Source organism: Colias philodice, chromosome 29 (genome assembly GCF_061535455.1).
Source record: "Colias philodice isolate Cphi_HAF_F1 chromosome 29, ilColPhil1 Martin Lab GWU primary, whole genome shotgun sequence".
NCBI lineage: Eukaryota > Metazoa > Arthropoda > Insecta > Lepidoptera > Pieridae > Colias > Colias philodice.
In genome coordinates, this window is record NC_143114.1 from 5,738,771 (window position 1) to 5,760,314 (window position 21,544).

A 21,544-nucleotide genomic window follows, 5' to 3' on the forward strand; every position below is an offset into this window, starting at 1 on the left:
CGGAAATCCCACGGGAACGGGAACTATGCGGGTTTTTCTTTCAAAACGCGAGCGGAAAGCTGGTACACTATATTTTATAAATAAATTTTATTATACAACATACTGATGATTAGTAAGCTATTACACAATGTACTTTTAGTTCACATAAAAATCTATAAACTTATTCTATGCAAGAGATTATATTTATTCTATAAAAACAAAACATTTTCCTTTTGCATATTATTGAGACAAATTCTGAATCACTCGTCAAATATAACATGAGGAAAACAGATTGTTTTTATATGAAATGGACAAATACATAAACAATGTCAGGCCAAATAATTTAACATAATATATATGTCGCAGGCAAATTGTATTATGTCGCCGTTTACAAATGCTCGGCATTTTGTAAAATGTTGAGGATTTACTTTTTCCGAATTCTACAAAAAGACAGTCGTTAGCCGACGGAGTTATTTCTATTGTATGCTATTTCTGTGTAGTTTTAAAAACACGAACCTAACCTAACCCACCTCCTTATCTAAAAGAAATATTTCTGATTACGAATTCTCGACATATTACAAAATGCCGAGCTTTTGTAAACGGCGAAATAATACAATTTTATTACCTTCACCTGTATGTTTGTATGTAACCGACTCCTTTATACTCGAATTTGACCAACTTTAAACGGCCAGATTTTATTAAAACTCTGTACACTTATCAAGGATAGCCAATACAATCTTAATCTTAATATATATAAATCTCGTGTCACAATGTTTGTCCTCAATGGACTCCTAAACCACTTAACCGATTATAATAAAATTCGCACACCATGTGCAGTTCGATACAACTTGAGAGATAGGATAGTTTAAACATGTAGGTACCACGGGCGAAGCCGGGGCGGACCGCTAGTATTTTTATTAAAAATATACTTATTTTATAGTTTTCTAATACTAAACCATTTGAATGTTTATAAATTGAAGTGATATATCAATTTCTGTTTTTTGAAGTGAAACTTCTTTAGGCGCGTTGATAGTCACATTTCAAGGTCGCGTCATAGCAATACGTCATAGAGTAAAGCGACGACTTTGGTATCTTTGCATCTTGCCAAAGATGTTTCACTTCTGACACGTATGCTCGGCACACACGCTCTTTTTATGTACTGTTATTTTTCACATCAAGAAAAACAAAATTACACAATTGTTTTACGAAACTGACCTGACCGTTCATGTATTCGTAGCAAAAATTATTTTATAATATGTACATTGACTTTCCGGTACGCAAATGATTATTTTCAGACAATACTCCATCCATAAGAGCATCCTTATCGGGACAATAAAGTCAGGTCTATCATAGTTTAAACTGTAACCCGCGGTTTTACCCGCGTTGCTCCGCTCCTGTTTACGCCGTGAATTGAACTGACTGGCAAATTCATATTATGATCGCAATAACCAGCCATGGTTAATTATTATGGTATTATATGAATTTGCCAGTCAGTTCAATGCACGGCGTAAACTGACTGGAAATAAGAGCTCATTCTGCTCCAGCCTTTCTCTATCATCTATTAAATACTATTAAATAAGAAAATCTATTAAATAAGTAGATTTATTATGTATCACTATGTTATTAAATATTATATATATACATTTATAACTAGGTAAGCTATAAATACTTTGTTCCAAGATCTGATTGTTCAAGTATATATATTAAAGTGAAAAATACTTTACCGTTTTCTATTACACAATAACTAAATATATAAAAATATAGCGCGGTGTGTCCCTTAGACACATAAAACTGAAAGAATAGAATAAATTCGATCGCTCTGGCGGGTCACGAGTGGCTAAGTTGGTTAGGCATCCGCCCCGGTTTGGCGCGAAAGGATGCGGGTTCGAGTCCCGCTGAGTGATCGAATTTTTTCTTTTCTTTATAAATTTATAAAAATTAAAAATATAGTGTACAAATAAAATTCATCAATGTATGAATATAATTTCATATCTATGACAAACACAAATTACTATAATCAAAGCTTAGATTGATTTTAAAATAATCTATACATGTAATAAAATCACAACTGTACACTGAAAATTTGTTCAAAAGAATAACTTAAAAAACCATTTCCATCGTGGAATAATTACTCGCAAATCGCAATATCAATTTTTATAACTTTTAGTGCATAATTTAGAATATTTACTGCATAATTTAATTGTTAGAACCAAAGCATGCATATCGCTTGCAAAATTAAATATTTCGTGGCATTTAAGATATCAGCCTTACATAGTTGTGCCATTTACTTAAAAATCCCCCTAGTGGGGTAAGGGGCAGACATATTTCACATATATTTTCCATGACTATACTAATAAAAGTAAAGTCCCATGTCCCAAGTGGGGTAAGGGGCAGATGCATTATGCACACATCTGTTTCACTGATCGATTTTCTTTAGGGACTAGTAGGTGATCAGCCTTCTGTGTCCTGCCAGACCGAGACATTCTTTTTCTTCGACTCCACCGGGAATCGAACCCGGGTCCCCTCGGTTCTACGCACATGCGTCAACTACTGCACCAAGGAGGTGGTCCTACTAGTATAAAGTACGTACGTAAGTACCTTCACGAATTAAATCGAAATACAACACTATAGCAAATAATCTATGGAAGAAACATTCTATTAACTTTAAATAGATGCACAATACACAATAAGAAAACCGCATCGTTTTTTGCGACGTCGGTTAAATTTTGAAGTGAAACTTCTTTCAGCGCGTTAGTAAAATCTCAAGGTCGCGTCATGGTAATACCGTCACGTCATGGTGTAAGGCGACGATTTAGGTATCTTTGATTCTTAAAGAAGTTTCACTTTTGACACGTGTGCTCGGCACGCACGCTCTTTAATAAAACTACACTATAAAATTGTTTACTACTCATTATAAGTGTTTATAATTTTTGCCACCGCTAACCACTTGTACACTTTGCAACACACATACACTTAAATTTACACTAACACTTGACACTTTGAAGTTGCGCCTTGTGATAAAACTTCATGAACGAAGACGTCACTGAAGTATCTGAAAATGGATAAAATTCAATGTTACTTACGTATTTTTTTTGGACATTCATGATGCTCTAGTTTTAGCCTCGTGATAATTTTTTTTAACCATATAATTTATAAGTTTTTAGAGTCATTACCAGGGGACTGTGAACATAGTATATTGATATAGTGCCCCACTATTAAATGTAGGCAAGGATATACATCTTATATACATACTAGTGGTCCGCCCCGGCTTCGCCCGTGGTACATATTTCGCAATAAAAGGTAGCCTATGTCCTTTACCGGGTATCAAAATATCTCCATACCAAATTTCATGCAAATTGGTTCAGTAGTTTAGGCGTGATTAAGTAACAGACAGAGTTACTTTCGCATTTATAATATTAGTAGGTATACATATAATAAATCTGTAGAAGAGTTAATTCTGTACATTTAAAATTTTGAAAAAATAAATAGCAGGGGGTGTTACTGGATCGATACCAAACCCAAATATGTGATTAAAAAAAAATTTGTTTGTCTGTCTGTATGTGAAGACATCACGTGAAAACTAACGGTTCGATTTGGATGAAATTTGGTATAATTATAACTTATTATCCTGGGCGTAAAATAGGATACTTTTTATTCTAGAAAAATACGTAGAAAAAAAAATTATCTTAATTTTTCAGTTTTATCTATAGACGTTGTTCTGTAGAACCGCGAACACACGTTGCGCATTATTATAGGCCTAGCCGTATTTGGGTCCAAAGATGACGTCATTGTCAGAGTTACTCAAAATGGAGAAATAAACCATCCACGCGAAGACCGACATCCTCGCGGACGGATTCGCGGGCGGAAGCTAGTATATATTAAATTCAAACTCATTTTTTTTTAAAAAGTAGGTACAGTGTTTTATGTATAGTGCGTATGAGTATACGCTCTGTAGCCCTAGCGGTGTGTTATCTCATGGGGTTATCGTATGCACAGTACGTGCAGCCTTAGCGTTCTTACAGACGAACGGCAAATTCGTCGTCGATACGTCGACGGCAACAGTCAATACGTCGACGACTGCCGTCGACACGTGGCGACGGTTGAAGTAGCCTCTGCCGTTAACAACTTGCCACTCGTGTGTAAGAACTCTTAGTTGCACGTGTGACGTCACTCGACTCACATGCCGCACGTACAGTGTGTACCAGGTCCCGCGGGTGTAGTAATGAAACAGATCCTATATACAGGGTGTAATCGTTAAGTGTGCACAAGCGATTTTTCCGTAAGTATTACAGATAACAAAAAACTTTAAACTGATATCGAAAGTACTCAACCTAATGAGTAAAATGGCCGTAATAAATTTTTAAAAATAAATCGAGAAATATCAAAAAAAAATATCTTTCAAACTCAAACTCAAACATTTATTTATTCAATTAGACTTCTTTAGAAGCACTTTTGAAACGTCATTACATATTTTAAAATTTACCACCGATTCGGAAAGCAGTATCTACGGAGAAGAACCGGCAAGAAACTCCATAGTTGCTCTTTTAAATCATGTCAGTTTTACAATTTTACAAAATACATATGTAACAACATATAAGTATTGTAATAACATGCCAAAGAACTGTCCTGTGGTTTTTACGCGACAACCCTCCATGGGTTTTTATCGTCCATATATTCCTGAATACTGTAGTACGCTCTCTGAACTAGTACATTTTTTATATAAGTTTTAAATTTAGAACTACTAAACTCTTTAATATTATGAGGAATTCTATTGTAAAAGCGTATACCTTGACCCATAAATGAATTTTTAACTTTAGCTAATCGGAAAAATGGCATTTCAATTCTATTTCTGTTCCTTGTGCCATAACAGTGTCTATCTCCTACTCTTGTGTGTAAGTCGGCGTTTTTGTGTACATGCAAAATATTATTAAATATATACTGTGATGGTACAGTAAGGATATCAGTATTCTTAAAGAGATCTCTTAGTGAGTCCCGAGCACGTAAATTATATATAGAACGAATGGCTCTTTTCTGTAAGATAAATATAGTTTCTATATCTGCTGCCCTGCCCCATAGTAGAATTCCATAGGACATAATACTATGAAAGTAGCTGAAATAAACCAATCTAGCTGTATCTTCATCGGTGAGATGCCTTACCTTTCGGACTGCATATGCTGCTGAACTGAGCTTAAACCTTTAAAAACCTTTAAACCCTCCCATACATTAAGTATGAAATATGAATATCCCATATACTAAATAATATGAAAGATTTTAGCTTTCTTTTTCTTTTCTTGGTTTTCTGCTTTAATTACTTCGCAAATTTGAAGTGGCATTTTACACGCTTTTTCCGGACATTTTCACACATTTTCCGGATATTTTCCGAGAATATTCCGGGCATTTTCCGGACATTTCCCAGGCATTCTCCGAGGATTTTCCAGGCATTTTCCACGCTTTTTCCGGACATTTTCACGCATTTTCCGGATATTTTCCAGGCATTTTCCGGGGATTTCCCAAGCATTTTCCAGGCATTTTCCGGATATTTTCCAGGCATTTCAAGTCCTTTCCGGAAATTTCCTTGGAATTTTCCACGCTTTTCCCAGACATTTCCCTGGCATTTTCCACGCTTTTCCCGGACATTTTCACGCATTTTCCACGCTTTTACGGGACATTTTCACGCATTTTCCGGGGATTTTCCACGCCTTTTCCGGGGATTTCCCAAGCATTTCCCAGGCATTTTCCGGATATTTTCCAGGCATCTCCAGTCATTTTCCGGATATTTTCCGGGCGTTTCCCAGGGATTTTCCGGGGATTTTCACGCATTTCCAGGCATTTTCCGGATATTTTCCGGGCGTTTCCCAGGGATTTTCCGGGGATTTTTCACGCATTTTCCGGATATTTTCCTCGCTTTTTCCGGACATTTTCACGCATTTTCCGGATATTTCCCTGGCATTTTCCACGATTTTCCAGGGATTTTTCACGCATTTTCCGGATATTTTCCACGCTTTTTCCGGACATTTTCACGCATTTTCCACGCTTTTTCCGGACATTTTCACGCATTTTCCGGATATTTTCGGTGAAAATATCCACGCTTTCCCGGATATTTTCACGCTTTCCCTGATATTTTCACGCATTTTCCGGATTTTTCCAGATATTTTCCGGGGATTTTCCGGGCATTTTCCACGCTTTCCGGATATTTTCCAAACATTTTCTAGGCATTTCCCAGGGATTTTCTAGGCATTTTCCGGACATTTTTACGCATTTTCCGGATATTTTCCAGACATTTTCCGGGGATTTTCCTGGCATTTTCCGGATATTTTACAGGCATTTTCTGGATATCGCCGGAAAATGCCCCAGATTTGCGGAAAATATCCGGAAAATGCGTGAAAATGTCCGGAAAAAGCGTGGAAAATGCCACTTAACATTTGCGAAGTAATTGAAGCAGAAAACCAAAAAAGAAAAAGAAAGCTAAAATCTTTCATATTAAACGTATATGGGATATTCATATTTCATATTAATGTATGGGAGAATGGTTTAAAGATAATTTTTTTGATATTTCTCGATTTATTTTTAAAAATTTATTACGGTCATTTTACTCATTTTAGGTTAAGTACTTTCGATATCAGTTTAAAGTTTTTTGTTATCTGTAATACTTACGGAAAAATCGCCTGTGCACACTTAACGATTACACCCTGTATATACCGTGCACAGTGTACTCACGGGCAGTGTGCGCGGCGGCGGGCGGTCGCGCGCCGCTGAGTTCTTAGACACGAACGGACACAGATCCTATATATATATCGTGCACAGTGGTACTCACGGGCAGTGTGCGCGGCGGCGCGGCGGCGGGCGGTCGCGCGTTTAGCGGCGCGCGGCCCCCGCGGCGAGGTCCACACAGAGGACCGCCGCGGGGGCGGCGCGCCCTCAGCTGCGCCGGTGTCGGCCACCGCGGCGGCGGCGCTCGCGGCGCACCTGCACACGAAAAAAAAATTATAAGTACACCACAGACAAAAAAAAGACGGGTTGCACTCCGGGAGTGCCGGCAGAAGTGAAAACTTGATTATTAACGTTGAGCATGTTTGATATCCATCCGTCTTACGCTTTTTCGATCAGGTCACGTGTCCTGACGCGAGTTTAAGATTTTATACCCATCAAAAAATGAAAAATTATCCAATACATACCGGCATCGCCTCACTATCGGCCCATCGCTCGTAAGCCCGTTCCCGCTTCAACCACTCTTGGTACTTGTACCACCACTCCTCCCACTTCACGTAATCGCTCAACGATAGACCTGGAACAAATTATTACTAATAATCAAAAAAAAATTCTTTTCTCAAATAAATATGTAACTAATATGTTTTAATTGTTATTTTTAATTATTGTTACAAGTGTAGGTTTATAATTGTTGCATGTTGTGTTCGCTCTTAGAAAACCGTCCAACTAAAAGTCACAAAGATTATGATTGTATTCTCACTTTTTCTAAATGTTGGAACGTCCAGTTAGCGGACCAAATAAAAAAAAAACACTACATAGTATAAAACAAAGTCGCTTTCTCTGTCCCTATGTATGCTTAAATCTTTAAAACTACGCAACGGATTTTGATGCGGTTTTTTATTTTTAATAGATAGAGTGATTCAAGAAGAAGGTTTTAGTATATAATTTAGTATGTTTTAGACAAAGCGGGCGAAGCTGCGGGCGGAAAGTAGTTATTAAATAAATAAAAAACAATAAGTTGACTGGTACGAATAACGAATCGAAAGACAGTGTAAAACCTATCCTGTGTTATAATAATTAACACATAAGATGTAGTGTATACTTCAATGTGTGTGACAAAATATCGTCACGTCATGGAGTAAGGCGACGATTGTGGTATTTAGAATCTTGCCAAAGAAGTTTCACTTCTGACACGTGTGCTCGGCACACGGCCTTTTTTATATAAGTACTAGATTTCCGCTTTTTTTCAAAGGAAAACCCGCATAGTTCCCGTTCCCGTGGGATTTCCGGGATAAAACCTATCTTATGTGTTAATCCAAGTTACCCTCTATATGTGTGCTAAATTTCATTGTAATCGGTTCGGTAGTTTTTACGTGAAAGAGTAACAAACATCCATACATCCATACTTACAAACTTTCGCCTTTATAATAGTATTAAGATTATTGTCGAGCCAATTTAATAGGCAACATTTGACGTCTATCAATTTTATCTTCATAGGGTGGTAACCTGCTTAAAAACATCGATTAAAGTGAATTAATCGATACGGACTTGAAACATTTGTCAATCGAACTTGAAACACATGTCAATAATTTATGATGATTTTTATTCCCAAGTAATCAATGCATTCGATTCTAGATGTCAGATTTCGATTTTTAGAGTAATGTCTCTGGTATTTAAAAAGAAAAAAGGTTTATTGACACAAAATTGTAGCAACGTCAGTTCTTTAACCTATCACGCGTCTGGCGCACAGCCGGCACCGATCCCGATAGTGTCAAGGGAGTTCACGAAATCTAGCTTTTTTATGACTACCGAGTTTGAAAATTTTATTTACCCTATTGTTCTATAATTATATGCCATGTATTATATATTTTTGGAAAGAGGAAGAAACTAGTTATAGCATAAAAATGTAATCATGACGATATATTTTTTCTATAAAATTATAAAAAAATGATTTTCTTTTGTTTTAATTTTAATTGCTTACATACTAACACTTACATGATAATGCTGAGTCATCAAATGATCATATTCACGTTTTCATATCACTACACGATTGCCAAATACATTCACTTATATTTTCACACATTTAACACAACGTATTTCACTATGAATAATAACAAATCTCCATTATTCACAAACAAGAAAAAAAGCGCCATTTTGCGTCTTCCGCACTGAAAAGTTGAGACACTTTTTCACTGAGTATTCTTCAAATATCCCTAAAACCAATATCATAAACGTATTCTACGTAAAATTTCCAGTAATATACGTCTCAATTATCACTCATCTAATTATTCCTCTCGGCATAATTCACAATCCAAATATTCGTTGAACAAGACAAATGTCACAAACTATGGCCGATGACGCAACTCAATCAATGATTCACTTTTTTTTTTATTTTGTGGTTTTGGTCTCTATTGCCTGTCTCGGAGTCGTGTCGATTCGAATTATAAATGTTTAAGGCATAGAGAAATATTTTTTATACTGGAAACATTCACTTGTAATTCACTACAGATGGCCTTCAATGTCACGGGCCGCGTTAGGCACAGAGTTTGTGCGCAGTACACTACAGTACAATTTGCGTTACGACACAAATATTGTGCGTAGAACGTGTCACGGGTTAAATCAGAAATTGTTTATTATGTTTAGAATGGTTTATCAGTAAAATCAAATCCTAAAATTACTTGTATCGGTCATTATTATTATAAATATGTTATCGTAATTGAAAAAAGTTAAGCAAATGTGCAGTTCTAACAAAATGAAATATCATATTATTCTATGTCGTCGTTACTAGGTTACGTTGTTGAATTTTGTTGAACTGTCAAATGTTGCCTATTAAAATGGCTCTACTATAAGATATATATCAAGAACTCACCTCTCAAATATCCCCGTTTCTTGTAGTAATCATATCTGACCCTAACATCGTCCCACGAGGGCAGACCCCCGGGGGCGACCGCCAAAAGCTCTTCCGGGTAACTACCCACCGGGGCAGGTTCTAGACCACTGGAAGGGAAATATTTATTTTTTTAATTTATTTATTTATGCTTTATTGTACATACATAGCTGGACAAACAAACTTGGACCATAATTTTATACATACAGTAGTAAAATCGAGTTTAATCAAATTAATGTACCATTGACCACCGAACGGCCCGATCGGGCCACGAGTCACGACACAATAGATTTTCTATTGTGTCTGTGATTCCGGGGGCTGATGGATTAAGGATACTTCTCGTTTTGTTTTCAAAAGTTATCTACTATCGTTATCAGATTAAAGTTTTTTTACTATGAAATAGTTTTACCAGTCGCCTGTGCGCACTGTATAATATAATTATTAATGTCATGCAATTCGGCGCGGCGTCCCAGAGGCTCGATACACTGCTCGACGAAATGCTCGACCTTACATATATCAATACTCACGGCGCAGCGTCCCTCGGCGGCGGAGGCTCGACACACTGCTCGACGAATGGCTCGACAAACAGCTCGACGTACTGCTCGACACACTGCTCGACCATACACCTATCAACACTCACGGCGCAGCGTCCCTCGGCGGCGGCTCGGCGCACGGCTCGGCGCTCGGCTCGGCGATGTGCACGTCGAGCCGCGCGTCGCGCCGCGTGATGCGCATGTTCATCGTGTCCACGCGCGCCGTGCGGGCGGCCGACCACTGCGCCATCTTGCCGAAACGCTCGGATAGCGTTAAACTGGTGGAGAAATAATACATTCATACATTAGTTAAAAAAAAATTGGTTGTCTGTAAAGTCGGTTTACTGACTTTTTAGTTCAACGTGAGTATTAACTTTAGTTCAACGTGACAACGTCCGATTGTGCTTCTTTTTCGCTCGTTCCGCGCTCTGGCTTGCACTTCAAGCCTTACATGGAACGCCTCAGAGCGAGGTAACGCCGCATGAGTCATGTTTTTTCGTGCGTGCAGCCGGCTCTATCGAATTATAAGACGTTGTCACGTCAAAAATACATCAATAAGGAAAGTAACAAAAGGGAATGACGTCGGCAATCATGTTCTTCGATGAAAATAGAGTGCCCATCACAGGACACAATCAAAGGCAAAAAAATTGTCAACAAGCTGGTTTTTAGCAGACAAGAGCGGATAAAGAGGCAGACCCTATAAAAGATGGCAAGATTGTTGATGTAGCGGGGAACCAATGGGTAAAACTTAATAATACAATAATAATACTCGCGGTCGAACAACGTCGCTCTTTATGTGTGCGACCGGTATCGGTGTGTTTCTCTTCTTGTATATGTGTGAGTTTGGGTATGTCTAATAGTGTGAGTATGAGCATGATTGTGAGTGTGAGTTTTTCTTAGAGTATGAGTGTAAGTGTGGAGAGTATGATGAATTCCAATTTTATTTATTCATTTATTTACTCTTTACAACATATAAAAATGAAAGTACATAAAAAAAGCATTTAAAATGTACAAATGGCGGCTTTATGGCTCAAAGTCATCATTTCATGTATGATTTCTCACCGTTGCGGCGGCGGCGAGGCACTAGCGTCCGACTCGCTATCACTATCGCTATCAGCCAAGGCAGCAGCTATCGCGGCGGGCGAAACGCCGCGTTCGGGCCGCTCGCGTTCGGGACGCGCGGTCGCACGCCGCCTTTCGCCTTCGCGTTTTATTTGAGCCGGTGGTATCGGGGCTGCCGGACGTACGGCTAACTGTGAGCGTTGCCATTCTAATACCTGCAGTGTGGAAAAATTGACATAAGCTTTACGACGTCACATTTAAATCAGGAGATTTATAAATGAACATTAGCTGTAATTATTTGAACTTGTATATTAATAATTTAGCACTCTCGCTATACACAGCAACATTCAACTTCTAGATCAGTATAGTTATAATGCAAGTGAGACACTAAAATAATAACTTTTTACTTTTTTCCTTTTGATTATTTTTCAAAAAGGACAAACAAAATCCTGACCGGTTGTAAAAATAATCAGTAATCTAGATGGGGGGAGGGTTTAAAAGTACTGATAGTAATTGTATGACGAAGTTTAAGGATTGATTGATTGAAAAGGTTATGGGTCATTTGAACCACAAGGTGGCCTATCTAGAACGATATAAGAGCATAAAATAATAAGATTTTAGTCTGTCCACTTTAAGAATTGCCTTTTGACAGAGCTCGACGGGTGATACCAGAAGTGATGTCCAAAAGATTATCGATTGTGATACCATTCCGATTATAAATTCAAAATATTATCACAAATCGAATCAGGTACGAAAATAATAATTACAACGTAAACTTACTAATAAGATTTGTAATAATAATACCACATATCTATGCATTTTATGTTAAAACTAAACTAAACGAATATTTTATTATTTATTGATTTCTATCTTACAATTGGGTTGTCTTTATGTTTAAATTACATAACAAAATAGAAGAGTTTTTCTGTATCGGATATAATTTACAGAGTATTTCTATCGATTATTATAATCTATCGACCCATCATTGAATAATTCTGTGTAGACATCACTAAGTGGGCGGGGCCTGTCCATGAATTAAAGTACAATAATAAACCATAATAAAGTACAATAATTTATTATTTGTATGACATTTTAACATAGACAATAACGAAAATAAATTCCGACTTTGTGGACCACCATTTTAGTACGGCATCTGTGTCATACTATTTCAATACTGCTTTTAATCCATTATTCCGCAACGCCGTACAAAAATCATGGAGATAAGGGGAAAAAATCTCTACCTGTACTTTCGAATTCTCATCTGCACTCAGTTGGAAAGCTTACAAGTGACGGCATAGTGCAGAATATCGTTCTAGATAGGTGGTTCAAATAATCCATAACTTTTTCAACATGGGCCTGTAGTCTAACAGATAGTAAAACCAATTTAAATGTTAACAAATCCAGTATTAACATTATTAAAATACAATTTTTAACCATTTCACTAACCTTCTCCTCCCGTGTTCGCTTGCTAGCCTCCCTTGCTTTCAACAGCTCTCTAGTTGGCAAAACAACCGGCCCGGCGCTTGCGGGCACGGGACGTTTAGGCGGTGGGGAACCGCGCGGACTGAAATATACATAAAATTTTTATGATACACTAATAAATTATAGAGATTATTTTGAAGTGCAAACTTCTTTGGCGGCGTTGAGCACTTTTTCTATAATGAGTATAAAATCTTAAACTCGCGTCAGGACACGTGACCTGATCGAAAAAGCGTAAGACGGATGGATATCAAACATGCTCAACGTTAATAACGTTTTCACTTCTGCCGGCACTCCCGGAGTGCAACCCGTTTTTTTTTTATTTTGCTATGCATGAAAATCATGAAATTTTAGGCAAAGTAGACAGGCATAGTACCTTATTATTCTATTGTAATATTATAAAGCTGAAGAGTTTGTTCGACCGCCCTAATCTCGGGAACTACTGGTCTGATTTGAAAAAATCTTTCGGTGTTAGCCGATTTATCGAAGAAGGCTATGGGCTATATATCATCACGCTAAGACCCACAGGAGCGGAGCCACGCGGGTGAAACCGCGCGGAGCAGCTAGATTATTTTTTTGTTATGGATAAAAACTTGATATTTTAAACAAAAAAAAAACTATTCTTTTTGTAATTAATGGAAAACTTAACTGAAAAAAAAATGAAATTCAGTATTACTTTTACACATATTTTATGGCATATTTTTGTTTATCACAGTGAATCCAAACTAGATTTTTTTTTTTGTATATATATGAGTATTTTATTAAGAATGAGTTAATGAAGTTTCTTTTTTTACACATTCTGGTACATTTTATTCCATTTCTATCCGCTTTTTAAAATTTCAATTGCCTTACTAAACCTAAGATTCTTGCCGGTTCTTCTCCATAGAAAATGCTTTCCGAATCGGTGGTTATTGTTAAAAATATGTAATGACGTTTCGAAAGTCTATTATTTGGTTGAAAAATAGTTATTTAAATAAAAATTTAGTAAAATTAAGACAATATACTCACGGCGGTTTACCCTTAACGGGCGGTGCGCCCTTCTTGTTCTTAGCGGAACAAACGGAACACGATTCGTCCGAACAACTGCTCGCTGAAGAACCAGAGGACGACTGTAATTATAAAAAAAAAAGAATTTATCACTACATAGTATAAAACAAAGTTGCTTTCTCTGTCCCTATGTCCCTTTGTACGCTTAAATCTTTAAAACTAGGCAACGGATTTTGATGCGGTTTTTTTTTAATAGATAGAGTGATTCAAGAGGAAGGTTTTAGTATATAATTTATTAGGTTTTAGACAAAGCGGGCGAAGCCGTGGGCGGTAAGCTAGTATATTATATTTTATAATAATAAATAAGAATAGAAAAAGTTAAAGTCCTTTCGCGCCAATCCGGGGCGCAATTAGACACATAAAACTGAAAGTCTATACTTCTCTATATCTCTTTTCAAATAGGCGATATATTTTGTTAGTACCAATTAAGTTTCGAAATTACTACACTAATTTTGAAAAGATCTTATTTGCAATCAGATTCGGCATACAAAATGAAGGACAATTGCTACTTATACAATATAAAAAAATTGGTTGTCTGTAAGTCGGTTTACTGACGATAGTTGAACGTGACAACGTCCGATTGTGCTTCTTTGTCGCTCGTTCCGCGCTCTCGCTCACACTTCAAGCCTTACATAGAACGCCTCAGAGCGAGGTAACGCCGCATGAGTCATGTTTTTTCGTGCGTGCAGCCGGCTATATCGAATTATAAGACGTTGCCACGTCAAAAAAAAAGATTATAATCTCTTTATTTTCACCTTTCTAGGGTCCGGCGGGCTCGGCGGTCGGTTCCTCAGCGGGGGCGGAGGCCTAACCCGCTTCCTTACTACGGGACTCCGCCGACGGGGACTGCGGTTTGGACTGCGCCTGAAACGATACAAATATATACACTTTTATCAATTTACTAGCTTTCCACCCGCAGCTTCGCCCGCGCAGTCAAAGAAAAACTCGCTTAGTTCCCATCCCGTGGGATTTCCGGGATAGCGTTATTTTCCCGGGATAAAAAGTAGCCTATGTCCTTTCTCGGGTATCAAAATATCTCCATACCAAATTTCATGAAAATTGGTTCAGTGGTTTAGGCGTGATTGAGTAACAGATAGACAGACAGAGTTACTTTCGCATTTACAATATTATATAAGTATATATAAGTATGGATAATATAATATTCTGCATCTCAAGTTTTTATTTTAGAAAAATAGAAAAAATCTTTATTGAAAAAGTTTTAAAATAATACAGTTAAAATGTATATTTAATTATATATTTATGTATGTGTAAAATACATAATTATCTTCACCTAATAGGGCTTCGCCGTGGACTGCGTCTAGGGCTCCTGCGTATTGACCGCGACCGCGACTTCCTCGGCGACCGTCTGATCACTGGTGACCGTGACCGTCTAATCAATGGTGACCGTGACCGTCTAATCACTGGTGACCGTGACCGTCTAATCACTGGTGACCGTGACCGTCTCAACACCGGTGACCGTGAGCGGCGTATTATGGGTGACCGTGAACGGCGCGCTAGTGGCGATCTGAAATAAAATAGTTTTTTTATATGGTGTTTAGAGTAATGTACAGAAAATGTAATGTTGAAAACATTATGTAGTTATTATAAGTGTTTCATGATGTTAATTCAGTTATATGTCGTATCAGAAACATAATTGCATATTGAGATCAAATGAAAAACATCTGCTTGCTCATTCAAATTACAAAAATTCCTTATTATTCACTTCACTTTACACAAAGAAATCAACAATCCATTTCATCAAAACACGATTTACTAAATAAAAACAACAAAATATTCGCATTTTAAACCCGTCAAAAACACACAAAATATCCACAAAATGACCAAAAACATTATTTTCTTCGTCTCACCGTGAACGTCGCGGTGATCGCGAACGCCTCGGCGACACGGAGCCCGCGCCGTCTAAATACAGTTGCTTATAGCCTGTGTGACGCCATCTATATGACAAAAGAAATAAATAAATACGTAAATAAAAGAGTGTGATCACACGTGTCAGAAGTGAAACTTCTTTGTGCCAAGCCCACGTGTGTAGTGAAACTTCTTTGGCAAGATTCAAAGATACCAAAATCGTCGTCTTACTGCATGACGCGACGGTATTGCCATGATGCGACCTTGAAATTTTACTCTAATCGCGCCTTAAAAATTTCACTTCAAAACATTTAAAAATTTTATTCAACAATTTTAAGTTTCATTTTTTTTAATATTAAAAATTCGCGAGTAGCCTTGTACGTCCAAGTCTCGCTAGAGATAATCTATACTAAATATAGAAATCTGAAAAGTTTGTTTGAATACGCTAATCTCAAGAACTACTGAAAAGTTTAAAGATTAAAGTTTCATCCAAATCTGTCCAATAGTTTAAAGTCATCTTAGTAAAGAAATGTCTTTGTTTTTTATGGTAGCATAAAAATAGTATTGCTTCATTTCATAAAGATATCTCACCTATTAGGATCCTTTTCTTCAACTTGGAGTAGTTTCCGATCCCAACTTCCGGGCGAAGCTTGTCGTGCCCGCTTCATGACATTATCTATTTCCTTCCTACGACCGGCGGGATTTGAGGGATCTGGAAGAAAAGCATAATAGGTATAAACTATAAAGATACACATATAATCCTACTAATATTAAAAATGCTAAAGTTTGTGAGATTGTGTGATAGATGGATGGATGGATGGATGTTTGTTATTCTTTCACGCAAATACTACTAAACTGCTTACAATGAAATTTGTTATGTAGATAGCTGAAGACTCAGAATAAGACATAGGCTACTTTTTATCTCCAAAATCACACAGGAGCGGAAACTATGTGGGTCTTTCTTTGAAAAGGCCGGCGAAGCCGCGGGCGGAAATCTAGTATGTATATAAATAAGCACATATACACACTAAAATGATTAAAAATAAACTGTTCTTTGTCGATTTTCTTTTTGCATCTTTACTTATCTATACTAATATTTTAAAGTTGAAGAGTTGGATTGTTAGAACGCGCTTTTCTCGGGAATTGCTGGTCCGATTTGACAAATTCTTTCGGTGTTAGATAGCCCATTTATCGAGGAAGGCTATATAGAGCAGAATTGAGCAGAATTGAACCGTAAACAATGGACTATTATTAATTATTTAAAATAATAATTTAAAAAATATATTCATGAGTTTTCAATCTATAGTTAGTGGTTTAAAGTTAACTCAAAAATGGAGCATGTTCGTAAATTTTCTTAAAAATCTTAGAGAAAGTGTAAGAAATGTTATAGTATGCTATATATTCGTGATCTACTCAATAAGCTCTTTCATTTGATACCCCACACGGCATGTTTTGGACATTTTTATTTTTTTCTTTGTATGCCATATTTAATTACCGGGGTGCGGGGAGGGGGACCACAAAACTGGTTGGCAACATCTGTCTATAGGATGTCTGGGATCTATACAATATACATATATCAGAAGTCAGATTTAGGTCCGCTATTTTTGCAAACGAACATCTCCTTGGAGCCTGCTCTAATATATCATCACGCTAAGACCAACAGAAGCGGAGCAATGCGGGTAAAACCGCGGAGCACAGCTAGTAATATTATAAAGCTGTGTGCTTGTTGCCTTGTTGTTGTGTTTTTTATGGAGTGATTCAAGTTTTTTTTTTTTTGTGTGGTGTCTCTTAATGTTAGCCAGAAGGGCTTCTACATTTTAACGCGGACGAGGGGGTGAACTGAAGGTTCACCCTGGTAGCGACATGCACAAGTACGTTCCCCCTTGACGGGGACCGGAGTGATTCAAGACAAGAAGAGACGTTTTAGTATATAATTTAATAGGTTTTAGATAAAGCGGGCGAAGCCGCGAGCGGTAAGCTAGCAACAATATATTTTAATTAATTATTATAAAGAAGCTAATACACTGTCACAGCAAACTAATCCCGCATTCCGTTCCCATGCGAACGGCGTCGTCAGCCGTTTGCTGTGAAGGCCTGGTCGTTACATATATCTTGATTACATATTTATATATTTTAGTTTTCAAACCTTTCGTCAATTTAACATAAAATTACTAATTACTCAATTAACTTTTTTTTCAATCTGAATAAATAGTGAAGTGTATTTTATTACAAACTAGCCCGCGGCTTCGCCACCGTTTTCAAAGAAAAACCCGCAATTTCCCGTTCCCGTGGGATTTCCTCGATAAAACCTATCCTATGTGTTAATCCAAGTTATCCTCTATAATTATGTGTGCTAAATTTCATCGTAATAAGTTCAGTAGTATTTGCGTGAAAGAGTAACAAATATACACACCTACACACACGCATACATCCATCCTCGCAAAGTTTCGAATTCATAATACATATTAGTAGGATCTAATCTAGATACTATTAACAGTTGTTGATGTTGTATGGAGTCATCTTTGGATCTAATAACCTAACTGATTTCAAATTTTTTTTAACGATAACTATAACTATTTCCACCCGCAGCTTCACCCGGGCAGTCAAAGAAAAAAGTTCCCGTTCCCGTGGGATTTCCGGGATAAAACCTATCCTATTTCCCGGGGTAAAAAGCCTATGTCCTTTCTCGGGCATCAAAATATCTCTATACCAAATTTCATGCAAATTGGTTCAGTAGTTAAGGCGTGATTGAGTAACAGACAGACAGACAGAGTTACTTTCGCATTTATAATATTAATAGTAGGGATTAATTATTAATTTGCCAGTCAGTCTGGAAATAAAGAGGTCATAATACGGCCCAGCTGTATTTTAAAATAATAACAATTTATCTTATATATAAAATTCTCGTGTCACAATGTTAGTCTGCATACTCCTCCGAAACGGGTGGACCGATTCTCATGAAATTTTCTGTGCATATCGGGTAAGTCTGAGAATCGGCCAACATCTATTTTTCATATGTACCACGGGCGAAGCCGGGGCGGACCGCTAGTTTTTTATATGAATGTTTTTATATGATTAATTAAATCTTTACAGAGCAACAATAGTTGGTTCGAATATTACACTCTTCATAAAAACCTTCCTTGTTCCTTAACAATGTTATTCAGCTAATATTTTCACTGAAACATTTAAAAAATTAGCCAAAGTTGTTGAACTGTCTTGAGTTTATAAAGATTTACTTAATATTTGTATCTCAAGCCAATACAGGGAAAGCCACAGCAAACGCCAAGCATTCCAAATAACAATAAGTGAAGTCCCGTGTCCCCTAGTGGGGTAAGGAGCAGATGCATTATGCACACATCTGTTTCACTGATTGATTTTCTTTAGGGACAAGTAGGTGATCAGCCTTCTGTGTCCTGCCAGACCGAGACATTTTTTTTTCTTTGTCTCCACCGGGAATCGAACCCAGGACCCCTCGGTTCTATGCTCACGCGTCAAGCACTGTACCAAGGAGGCAGTAAAATACCTGCTGCTCAAATACTAATAATCACTACCATATACCAATACTAAGTACTATACCAATTGACTGGCCGGTTGGCTTGGTTGGTAGTGACCCTGCCTTCCAAGCCAGAGGTCGTGGGTTCGATTCCCACCCAGGGCAAATATTTGTGTGATAAACATAGATGTTTGCTCTGTGTCTGGGTGTTAATCTTATATATAAAAATGAATCGCAAAATGTGTTGGTAAGCGCATAACTCGAGAACGGCTGAACCGATTTCGATAATTCTTTTTTTTATTATATTCCTTGAAGTATGAGGTTCTTATGTAGAGAAAACGTAAACATGTACCACGGGCGAAGCCGGGGCGGACCGCTAGTTATCTATATAAGTATTTATTTAAAATTATATATGTATGTTTATCAGCCATCTGGTTTCCATAACACAAGCGAAAGCTTAGTATGGGATCAGAACGTGCCGTGTGTGAAAATTGTCCTGAAATACTTATTTGCCCTGAAATATCACCTGTAATCTTAGCATGTTGCGGATTCCTGTCCATGTGCAATCGATTCTTCGAGGCCGTCTCCGCAGCGCGAGAGACCGACCCGTTGCGACGGGACGACATGCTGCAAAATTATTATCATAGCTTTAGTTTATATCTTAACTCGAAATCAATGTTTTTTTTCAAATTAAAAAAATTATTTAGGTGTTAGATATAGGGTTGCCAACTATACCGTTTTAAACAGTATTATAATTTATACAGTTTTTCACTAAATTATACTTTTTACTGTTTAACAAAAAAAAAGTAGGTATACAAAATACTGTTTTCAGCATCAAAGTGCAGACACATTATTATGTGTTATATTTAGACGCTCACAATTTTTTTTTATTTAGTCAGAGGGCGCACACTACAACAAATACTGTTTTTCCACTAAATTATACTTTTTACTGTTTAACAAAAAAAAAGTATACAAAACACTGTTTTCAGCATCAAAGTGCAGACACATTATTATGTGTTATATTTAGACGCTCACAATTTTTTTTTATTTAGTCAGAGGGCGCACACTACAATAAATACTGTTTGTTTTGCTAAAATACTGTTTAATAATCTTCATAGACCTGAATATACTTTATTTCTTATAAAAAAAGTTGGCAACCCTTGTTGGATAGCCCATTTATCGAAGAAGGCTATAGGCTATAATATCATTACGCTAAGACCAACAGGAGCGGAGCCACACAAGTGAAACCGCGAAGCACAGCTAGTCAAGGATTCAGGATTCAGCTTGTAGACTAATAATAATTTTGTTTAATGAAGCCTATGTAGTAATATTGTTTTTTTATGTTTTTGGTAGTATAAAGTACTCTTTTTTTATTATTCTTACTTATATATGGATTACTTAACAATGTATATCCAAAATAAATTATTAGATGAATGTATCAATGAGTGAATTCATAATAACAGATTTAACAAATATGTAATCTTTTCATAATCTAATACAAATGTTAATTCAGTATATACCTATAGTTGCTGAATAATCTTTCTTTGTTGTTGTAAGTATGATACTATCAGGATTCAACTTTCTCATTGATGATTTTGTACATTAAGGTTATGTGTGTATCAATGAAAAAAAACTTCTTCAGTGTGTACTTTTATTGAAATAAAACCTTTGTTGAGCACAATGTATTGAATACATAACACAACAATGGCAAATTCATATCTTATCACTTATCAATTACTTAAAATAAATCAATTTTCCTATTTCAGGCTTATAATTACTTACTCATACAAAATCTATATAATACTTTCACAAAATGGCGCCTATTGATTTTTCACCACTCACCTGCGTAATAGTGAAAAGCTTACCTAGGTGACTCCGAAACGACTTAGTGGAGCGAGGGCTCCAAACGCGCGCGCGGCAAGACGCGAAGGGGCGAAGCCCCGGGGCTGCGCGGACAGCGGTGGCCGGCAGGATGCGATTGCCAGCAACGCCGCTGCAAAGCCAACCGACATACTTATAATCACGAATACGCGACGCGACGAATGCGCGAATCTCGCGACAGAACGGTCGCGCGAACGGATCTTGGCCACGCCAGGCAAACATGCAGCCTTCGGGCGATCGCGGCGGCGGCTCCGCGGTACGAGCCGGACGAATATCTCCGTCATGACGGTTCACCTCCATTCCTTCAATTCCCTTTGTCAAGCTACGTGTAATCCTGGCGTAGACAACATATGTATTATATCCACCTTAATAAATCACAAAACAAAGTTACGAACCAGTATAAACACCAAAACTTTCACAGATGTTCAATGATGGTAAGCCGATGATCACTCGTTACAATAATCACGACACACCTTTCTCGAAGCATCGGCCATTTTGTTTCAAATTACGATCTGCAAAATTTTGACAGCTGAACTCACAAGCGTCATTATTAGCACAGATAAAGCTAAAACAAAATATTTTTAGTCTGTCACAATATACACTTCTATA

General features: G+C 37.2%; 1 protein-coding gene across 2 annotated transcripts; it reads right to left on the bottom strand.

The window, feature by feature from the left end:
- Positions 1-54: 54 nt before the first annotated feature.
- On the bottom strand, positions 55-21,465 carry LOC149476010 (uncharacterized). 2 transcript variants are annotated; one of them, XM_089713031.1, is made up of 15 exons: positions 21,331-21,465; positions 20,920-21,047; positions 19,581-19,681; positions 16,153-16,273; positions 15,564-15,650; positions 14,987-15,220; positions 14,451-14,559; positions 13,657-13,757; positions 12,616-12,733; positions 11,170-11,384; positions 10,215-10,385; positions 9,557-9,684; positions 7,155-7,264; positions 6,794-6,945; positions 55-3,031 (listed from the first exon to the last, which is right to left on the bottom strand). In XM_089713031.1, exons 3-14 carry the CDS (start codon positions 19,678-19,680, stop codon positions 6,898-6,900), a joined length of 1,542 nt encoding a protein of 513 aa, XP_089569157.1. In that variant the 5' UTR covers position 19,681; positions 20,920-21,047; positions 21,331-21,465; the 3' UTR covers positions 55-3,031; positions 6,794-6,897. The 2 variants fall into 2 exon arrangements, with proteins under 2 accessions (XP_089569157.1, XP_089569158.1); XM_089713032.1 differs by lacking the exon at positions 20,920-21,047 and having other exon boundaries at positions 21,331-21,452.
- Between the last annotated feature and the right edge of the window lie 79 nt (positions 21,466-21,544).